Source organism: Montipora capricornis, chromosome 6 (genome assembly GCF_036669925.1).
Source record: "Montipora capricornis isolate CH-2021 chromosome 6, ASM3666992v2, whole genome shotgun sequence".
In the NCBI taxonomy this organism is placed as follows: Eukaryota; Metazoa; Cnidaria; class Anthozoa; order Scleractinia; family Acroporidae; genus Montipora; species Montipora capricornis.
Window position 1 is genome coordinate 29,404,741 of NC_090888.1, and position 10,000 is coordinate 29,414,740.

At 35.9% G+C, this 10,000-nt stretch overlaps 1 protein-coding gene across 1 annotated transcript in view; it reads right to left on the reverse strand.

Moving 5' to 3' along the window:
* Positions 1-7,419: 7,419 nt before the first annotated feature.
* The window catches only part of LOC138053590 (uncharacterized), a 6,736-nt gene continuing 4,155 nt past the window's right edge, over positions 7,420-10,000 (reverse strand). Inside the window, exons 7-10 of the mRNA XM_068900202.1 lie at positions 9,572-9,742; positions 8,897-8,993; positions 8,272-8,469; positions 7,420-7,607 (exon numbers count right to left, since the gene is read on the reverse strand). Coding sequence (XP_068756303.1) covers positions 7,420-7,607; positions 8,272-8,469; positions 8,897-8,993; positions 9,572-9,742 — 654 coding nt within the window. The remainder of the gene's footprint in view (positions 7,608-8,271; positions 8,470-8,896; positions 8,994-9,571; positions 9,743-10,000) is intronic.

A 10,000-nucleotide genomic window follows, 5' to 3' on the forward strand; every position in this document is an offset into this window, starting at 1 on the left:
TGACCTCGCGATTCCGGTGCGACGCTCTAACCAACTGAGCTATGAAGCCACTGACGTTGGGAGCTGGTCATTTGTGGGTTCGAATGAATCAATGATGAAATGGTATTCACCCGTTTACAAAAGCGTTGCAATTTCAAAGTATATATGATATATATATGTCTTTTGTTTTCTCATCAGAAAGGTGTTGACAGGAAAAATAATATGGGACCATTTTTACAAAAGGAAAGAACAATAGCTGCTGTCAAACCTTTTGTAGGGTTCGAAATAATTAATGTCCATAAAACAAAAGAAGAAAGCGAACATAACAGTACCTAATTAGCAAGGCCTAATCGGACTAACAATGGTTCTTCTGTCCTGCGCAATTTTAGTCCGGTTTATGAAAGTCTACCCCAAAACACGTATTGTTTGTGATTGCTTGTCATGCCGACAAAGCCACGAACTATTGTCATCCTCCGGATGCAATAGCGAGGAAGCACGAGTAGCACTTTACTCATGGTTTTGCTTATAATAGCCCTTTTCACGGTTAGTTTTTCTCATTTGCATTACAATGTAATCTAACGTGGGAGGGAGGCAATTTCGGGTTGAAACTACAAAATAGCCCAAAATTGCCTCACATACATGCCACATTACATTGTAATGCAAATGAGAAAAACTATCCGTGAAAAGGGCTATTCTGCTCGATTTCGGCCTTGCTGGCATGAGCCCCGTGCGATGGTGAATCATTCAAGGTTTAAATGACTTAAATGCGTCATAAATTTTGGTTGGTTCGGGGATGTTTTGTTTTGCGGATTTATAGACCACACACATCTTTGTGATGGCTACCCGTAAATTATTAGTTTGGGTAATGAACGACCCCAACAATAAGAGAACTTTGAAAAAATTCAGGATTGAAGAGTTCCCGGAGATGGATGTACAGAGTACCACGCGAATGCTTGTTGATATGTATGGAGAACACCTTGGTTTCAGTGAGGCAGAAAGGGCTGAAATTGGTTATATCGGCTATTCAAACAAAAAATTTAAAATTACATCAAATGATGACCTTCAGAGGGCATTCGAAAGTGGCGAACTGCACAACAATCAGCAAGCAGTCTTCTATATATGTAGAAAGCAGGAAGAGAGCGCTTCAAAACAAACTGCCAAAGATGTCGCGCAAGGTAAGTATAACTCTACTGCTGCGTTTTAAGTTCTTCATTTGTTTTTATAACTTTAATTTTTTTAACGTTTTTCTTAGGAAAAACAGCCCCAGTGCAAGTGTCCCCAGACGACAGCGAGACAGATTCGGACGATTCCTCGAAAAACAAGAGGCCACGAAAACAGTCGAAGGGAAAATCACTGGAAAAAACTATCGAACGACTACGTTCCATCCACGAAGATAAGTGGGGCCTCAGAGAATACAGGCTGTGGGCAACCGCATTGGTAAATTCGAGGAGACGTGAACATAAACCTTTTTTTTTGTCATGTAGTTCTACGTAGTTTCCACTTGTATGATTTTGGGCTTCCATGTTTTGAATTTTTTTCAAGAAGAACAAAGCAAAGTGGAATGAACAAATGTATATTGAATACTCAGGTTTGATGGGAGCTAAGTGCGTTTTTGTTGATCTGTTGGTTAAAGTGGCTTTATGAAAATATTACCATTCAGTGTCATTTCCTTAAAATCGCTGGTCATGAATGGCTCGGGTACTTTTCAGCGTTAATTCAGTGTAACTTTAATTTCCACAGGAAAGGGGACATCACAGTAGTTATCAAGAGCCACCAGACTACCCTGTGTTCTCAAATACTTCCAAGAAACGAACCAAAAGCGCATCTGAGCTTACACAAGCATTAACTGAAGTAGCATCTGTATTTCTAAAAAGCAGCAGATCCGACGTATCTTCCCATGCTGAACAGGTAAGTGTCCAAGGTTGTTTGAATTTAATTGTTAAAGATTGATTGACAAAACACATGGGCAACTGTGAGTTTTTTCAAGTCTCCTTCAACATACTTCTTTTATCGCTTACGTTCTCTAAAAAAACTAACAAATAGATTAAGAATAGTTTTTCTTTCCCAAAGGAAAGAAATGGTTTTATGTTGATTGCGACGTTTTGAGCAACTTTCCAGCTTCCAGTTGGGGCACTCCTGCCATCCGGGATGTCATTCCTTGGTAGACCTTATAAGGCATACAAACAAAGCGTGACTTCTCTTTCACTCACTTCTACAAGCAAGTAAAGATCAAATTTCCGTCCCTCCCTCTCTCCCTCCCTGTTTTCTGTCGTTTGCATATAGTGGGTTTGCCCTCACCTTTCCTGGGACTACGCCTTTTAGATTTGGCTTTTCCCATGTTACTATAATGAGTTTTAATAAACGGCCATGCCCATCAGGGCTTGGCCGAAATTTCATCCATACACATGATTCAATTACTGTTGTCCTATCAAGTGGAGCTCGCCCTAAGCAACACCTTGCCAACAGTAGTTATCTTTAGGATAAGGAGCACGAAGCTTCGAGATAAAAAAATATGATTTTTGTCTACATCTGACCTCCTTAGGCATCCGCTGATAAAGCCACATACAACAGGACAGAGCTATTAAAACAGATGCAGATGCTAAGCGAGCTATACCAATCAGGAGCTCTCTCCAAAGAAGAATTCGAAGAACAGAAGAAAAATGTCCTGCGTGACATCTCAAAATGTTAGCCCAAAGTAACAGATGTAATAAATTGTTTTATTTTTATTGTGTTATTTAAGGATTTAAATAATGCACATTCATGGACTTTAAAGAGATCTTTACTTAAAAATGACAATAAAGAAAAGATTCTGAAACGGCTGTGGATAGTGTGTCTTTCGTGAATGTACCATACCATCTTGACCTCGGCCGATATTCCCCTAGTGCGCACTTGGTTTAAATATGCTATACGGTGTTTAACAGTTTCTTGACTTTTCACCCATCGAGCAAGCTGCTAAGGCATGGGAAACTAAAAAAGTGCGACGTTCAAAACATAATTTGCTTAATAAATGGAGCTTTCCACGATCTCGGGAAGGAACAACCCGTTGAATTTTACTTTTTCTTGACTGACTTCTATTGATAGATGATTTTAATAAATTTGGAACAAACTGAAAGAAAGACACAACACAGTATTTATCGGACTTGTGAACAGGGGAGTATTGTTTGGAACCCCACTTTTAGGCTTGGAGTTGTTGTCAAAGGGAAGCGATAACAGTACGTTCTGTATCATAAGGAATTAAAGATAGGATTAAGTTGTTGCTGAAAGTAGGATAGAGCAATTCTTCAGCCTGCTGTGGTGTGAGGACGCTACGGCAGAGCTCCGTCAAGTTTTAGCTGGGAGTGCCAGTTAAAAAGTACACAGTTGACCCGCCTAGATTAGATTTACTATTTGCAAGCCAACTGTAAAAAAAGTTAAGAATTGTAATGTTATATTGTGACAATAAAGTTCAAAGTTCAGGTTTCAGGTTTTATTATGTATTTTGCACAAAATATCACAAAACTATGCAATGCTCGCAGTTAGCAATAGCTAGTCGAGGCGAGCATTGCTTACAATAAATATTCCAGATAAAATGGTTACAAACACATAACTACACATTCACATGAAAATAAATAAATAAATAAATAAAATAAAATAAATTAGTTTTAGAATACAGTTAGTGCAGTGGAGAACAGCTTAAAACTTGTACAGTATAACATAAATAAACATGAAAAAAGTAGCTTAAATTGAATAAATAAATTTTTAACTACCTGACATACTAAACTAAGGAGTCAAAATTTGCCAATATTATCGAACATCAATGTAATCAACATTATTTTTGAAGTTAGATTTTGACATCTGGCGGACTTCACAAGATATGCTATTCCAAATTTTAACGCCAATTCTTGAGAAAGATCTTTTTTGAATAACTATTCTCGAACGTTTAAGAAAATAATCTCGTCTCGTAAGGATGAATATCAGCTTGATGGGTGAATAGGTTAAATATATTAGGAGGTGTCAAGTTGTTTGATACATCATGCATAATCACAGCCACAGATTTAAAATAGAGCATATCTAAAGGAAGAAGACGAGAAGAAACGAAGAAAGGTATTGCATGAGATTTGTAATCAGCAAAATACATTAGGCAAAGAGCTCGTTTTTGAAGGGTCAAAAGTTTAGTTCTATGAACTTTTGCAGTATTACACCACGCTACTATACCATACATTAAGTATGGTTGAATGAGTGACCTGTAGATATGGTGCACAGTACTCGTACTCAGTGGTACAAAATGCCTTATCCTAGAGGTGATACCAATTGATTTACTTATTTTTGATGCAACATGAGCAATGTGGTAACTCCATGAAAGATTTTCATCAATGAGCACGCCTAAGTATTTGATGAACTTCTTACGCTCCAAAGAGATATAGCTATTAGTGTGATGGTCAAACACCTTTAAGTTTACTTGATAGTTCAAGATCTTTTGTCTTAGTCGAAATATAACAAAGTTAGATTTTTTTACATTCAATGATAACTTATTAGCAACTAACCAGTCATAGATCTTACTAAGTTCTGTATTAACCTTAACCTCTAGCTCCCTAAGGTTTTTATCAGCATACAAGAGGACTTAGTATCGTCTGCAAATAAATAAAATTTAAGCTGATCAGAACTGTTAGATATATCATTTATGTAGACAAGGAAAAGCAACGGTCCTTAACCCTTGCGAACTAAATTCCCAGTGAACTTGGAATTCCTAGGAATTCCTAGGAATTCCTAAGAATTCCAAAGATTTCCAAGACATGCAAATTAGAGCAAATGCACAACCTTGGAATTATTTGGAATATCTGGGAATTATAAAAATGCTACTTAGAATTACTGGGAATTTCTAGGAATTGTTGGGAATTTCTGAGAATTTCTGAGAATTTCTGAGAATGCTCAATCTGAAGGCTTATGAGCTTGAAGACAGGACTTGGAATTCTTGGGAATCTATGGGAATCAGAATTTTGTTACTGACAGAGAGAAATTGCCTGAGAAACTTAATAGAACGGCCTAGTACACTTCTAAGGTCTTAATGTAAATTTACTAAGTATATTACCCCAAACATAGCCCAGCAATCCCACAAACAAACCAATACCAAAAGAACTAAAAGTATAACCAATGTAATTCAAGAACTATGATGTTATAGTGAGGACACTTCGACCGTGAACACTTGATTTTTTGTACATTTTTTAAAGATTCAAAGAAGAAGAAGAAGAGTATGGCAAGATTGATAACACATTTAGGCATTAACTGTTAGTGCAATATTTTGACACCAAAAGTTGTGGGGTATACATGTAGTATAAGCTATAACAAAATTAAATTGTGTTTATTTTAACAACTTCAACACCTAAGTGAAACTTCAATTTTTCAAGTGTAAATACACCCTTTGTTGTGTTGGGATTTTACTATTTAGAATACATTGTACTCCATCCTAATGTTTTTTATGCTTGCAATGTCTCCAATTGCTTTAGCCACACACTCCATTGAAATTTGGCAGGCGTACGAGGCATGGTTGGTCAGAGTTCCCTTCCAAATAGAACACCTTTTCTTTAATTTCAGCAACTTCTGCCAGTTGAAGTTCAGTTTCATTGCTAGAAGATCATAAAATTATTATACATGACATTAGACAACCCTTGATCATGAATAATAAATACAATATAAATACACAAAAGATTTTTTAATACAGTGAATAGTGCACTAATTTCATAAAGCAATGATCAAAAGCATATTACATAAGAATGAAAATAAAACATAAAAATACAACATTTCAACAATAATATCCAAAATCCTATTTGAATAAAAAGTTGAAATTACAATTTAAAATAATTCATGATGGAGTAAAAGAAAGCCCAAAATATTGAGTTTTCAACAAACACTTGAATATACTAAATTTATCCTCTTTCTGAATGTTGGTTGGTAAAAATTTGTTTCACAGTTTATATAATTATTATGTGCAAGCTCGTATAGTTTTAGAGACTTTTTTTAGAGTTAGGTCTTCAACTGAAATATTTGTTTATCGTTAACAGAAGTAAACTTATTTATTGTACTTGCGTGACTCTGATAAATAAGTATTGAGGTTAATGGAGTACCTTTGAGACTTCATTCGTAGAATGTGACAACCAGCATCATCAAAGAAGAATGGGTTGTCCAGGCTGGGCTCTATTACTTTATATACCAGAAGTATTCTTCCTGACACCTTGTTCCAAATAAAGAAATTTATGTCTCCCACTATCCCACTTGACAGCAAGACCACAGAGGCATTTCTCTTGATCATCCGAGTGTATTCCCGACTGAAAAAAACCTGCCCATTCCTCACAATTCTCAAGACTTTGAAGTTGTCAGGTCCACACTTGCAAAGGACTTCATTCACCAAATGTACTGGAAGCCCGGCCAGCTTTTTTGCTCCTCCAGCAACCTGACAATCCTTAGCATCTTTAAGGTTCTTCAACCTGTAAACAAGTTAATTAATAAATTAATCATGTCATAATACCCATGAAGAGTTCAGATGTAGATTAAGCCATTATCTACCTTGCTGTGAAGCAGTCACCAGGAATATATTTCAGAGGCCTAACTGTTTAGCATTCTGAGCCCCTCTCAAATGAGTTATTTGACAAGACATGATTTCACATTGCCTCTTTTCACCAATTAGCATATTTCTATACTTTCAAATTGTCATGGAAACCTGTCATAAGTTTGGAAGTAGCCTGTGATGGACTAGCTTCCCATCCAGCTGGGGAGACAAACAATACTCAAGTCCCTTCATTGTTGCAGAAATGGAAGTTAAGAACCAAACTGCTAAGTTACAATGGCTTATGTAGAGACTTTAATTCAGCATAGAGACCATTATTAAATGCTTCTGCAAGTAAAATATCATATCATTATTTCTAATTGCTTGTTAAAAACTAGAGAGCAATACAATTAAAACCCAATCATGGTTGATATACCCTCTTTTCGTGATCAGCATTCTTGTTATAAACTCCTTGGTTGCTCCAGCTGTGATTAGCTCAACATCACTCATAAGACGGCTCTGGGCATGCAACATCCAAATCATTGAGATTATAAACAACATAGTGTCAGTCAATAATTTAGAAAAAAAAGTCTCTCCTTTACTGTGTAATTTTTCATTGTATGTAACTCTGTGGTAAAAATTTTTATTATTAAAACAAAAAATGTCAAAAGATGGACCTACTAAGCTTAATTTGACAAGGTCATAATTAAAGGAGAAAAAAGAAGTATTTTCAGGCACGCAAAAAGTAAATGTACAACCTTGAGGTAAGTCCATGCCAAAGTGAATTTTAAATTGCTTATACCATCACAGTACTGTTAAGTAAGGCAAGCACATAACATAATTGACTATTTGATTTATAAGCAAAGTGAATATTTGAAATGTAAGTTGTATTTATATGGCACATACTGGCTATTGTTTAACTAAAGAATATGAATGGCATTTTTTACCTGTCTACAAACATTCCCAGTGCCGTGGCAAAAATCCATGAGTGTCCCATTCATATCTTCGAAGCCAAAGGTGGACCAAGCCCAAAGTGGCCCCCAGCCTTCAACATAGTCAACCAGGTGGGCACCTGCGTTGTGCACGTTGAGACCACAACTTCCATTTCCTACAAATGATGATTACATTTATATTAATTAAGGACTTCTAAGGAACAGAGCAACATGTTTTGCAGTTGTTTTAGATTTTTCACATGCCTTCAGAAACCGGTCTGACATTTGTCCCTTTGATTTAGCTTTCATCTTGAGCGACTGCGTGCATCTCATCTTAAGGAAATCATATTTATTGACTATGAACAGTGTACACACAAAAATACACACTATGACATTTACAAGTTCTTCAAATGACCAAATAGTTCTTTGCAACCTTTACTACAGCTATGACAAGACTCATGAGGCCGATGGAAAAGAAATCTTTTTAATCAACAAAGTTAAAAAGAAGTACAACTGTGAATTTGAGTTGTGGCACCTGGTCATCGCACAAGTAAACTATATAGTTCATTGTGAGCATTATTTATGACAACCACAAGATTAGTCAGATAAAGTTAACTTAAAACCTTACTGAACAATATCAGGGACATGTAACGATGTTCACTTGTACAGGGAAGTACATGTAGTGGCCTTGGACATAATCTCAATTACCTCTGATTTAAATCATGAAATTTCATAGGAATTATGGGCACATGCTATGCACTTTAGCATTTGTTAGCTGAGATATACGTGTACATGAAGCCTATCATTATAAGGAAGATGGAAGTGAAATGCACTTCATACCATAGAGAGCCTGAAAGTCCTTGTAGAATCTGTCTAGTAGATCTCTTGCTCGCTTCAACTGGCTTGGAGTGATTTCACTACCAAGAAGTATATAAATTGCTTCTGAGACGCGGGCAAAATGTTGGAGGTATTTATCTGGCAGATAACCAACCAAACATGGCAAAGCATAATAAAGAAGCCACGACTGCAACTCGGAGGCTAGAAAAGCAAAAGACAAGTCATACATTTTCTGTGAAAGGTACCGCATAAATACCAGTTAATAATGCAACGTTTTCAAGTGGTACACCATGGAAATACCATGAGTCAGTTGAATTTTCTCAGTTATGTATACACAAAGTGAGTGTGTATACCAAGAAAATACAAGTGGCAAGTGGGATATTCCATGGTATAGGTCCACAAGATAGAATTGCATTTTGAAATAGTTTATTCCATGCCATAGAAAAAAAATGTGGCCAACACAATCAATGCAACACACAGTACGCTAATCACAATGGGAAGGTTGGGTGTTAAAAACCGTCGAATATACAACGGCTGTCTGTATTACAATTGGCTGTATTTCCTATTGCAGGGTATAAAAGTTAATACTGTGGCTTTATGACTTCTACAATTGTAATTGCAGCCGTACCTTTAAAGTTCTTGAAATGTTTCTCCAGGTCTCTTGGAAGTCGGGCTAATACATCTGGGGGTCGCATTTGAAGTATGCGTTTGTTAATCTTTTTTATCTACAAGTGCATAAAAGATTATGTATCTTAAAAAAAGTCTTGACATTTCCCTTGACAAAATATTGACTGTGAATGGAAATCACTTGTAGGATATTAAAAAAAAAAAAAAAAAAAACCTTCAAAGGCAGGTGACATCAAACAATCCTGCAACTTACATGTACCAAATTGTACTCAAAGCATTTAAAGTCGTCTGTTAAGTGCGTCTCAACGACACACTTAAAACAAGACATGAAAGTCGTCAGACGTTAAATGCGTCTGTCTTATTTCTCGTTTTTATACTAGACGTTAAAGTTGTCTTGAGACGACTTTAACGTCTCTAGCATAAAAACGGCCATTTTTTAAAAGTACTCACAATATGTACATGTACATTCAACATTCACAATTATATGCAAAACGAGAGCAAAAAATTTGTATCTTAAAATAAAGTCTTGACATTTGCTCTGACTAAAATTTGACTGTAAACTGAAATCAATTGTGGGATATTGAAAAAAAAAAAGCAACATTTAAAAGCAAAAGCATTGAATTTCTAGTATAAATATCCAACAAATAATTCTTTTTATTCCCTAATCAAATCATACCTGGCCACCAATAAAAAATTCCTTCTTATGGTTGGTTGAAGAGAACCATTTGTACAGAAGAGTCTTTGTTACACCCAACAAACATCCATGCATGTAGTCAGGAACCATCCCAAGAACAATGTCAAACCAGGGCATTAGGGCCAAGCAGGAGACATCAAACAATCCTACAACCTACATGTAACAAATTGTACTCAAAGCTAGGTGAATGGCTGCCATAAACAACATTTAAATTTTACGTAAATTTAAACTTAACATCACATTTATTTTTTATAAGTACTCATAATATGTACATCTAATGTTCACAATTATATGCAAAGCAAGAGTAAAGTGCATGCTAGAATACTTGTAAAATATGCTAGTCATAATAAGAAAAAACAGACTTTTAAACAGAAACAGCTTGCTAGTATGCAAATAAGATCATGTTTCATG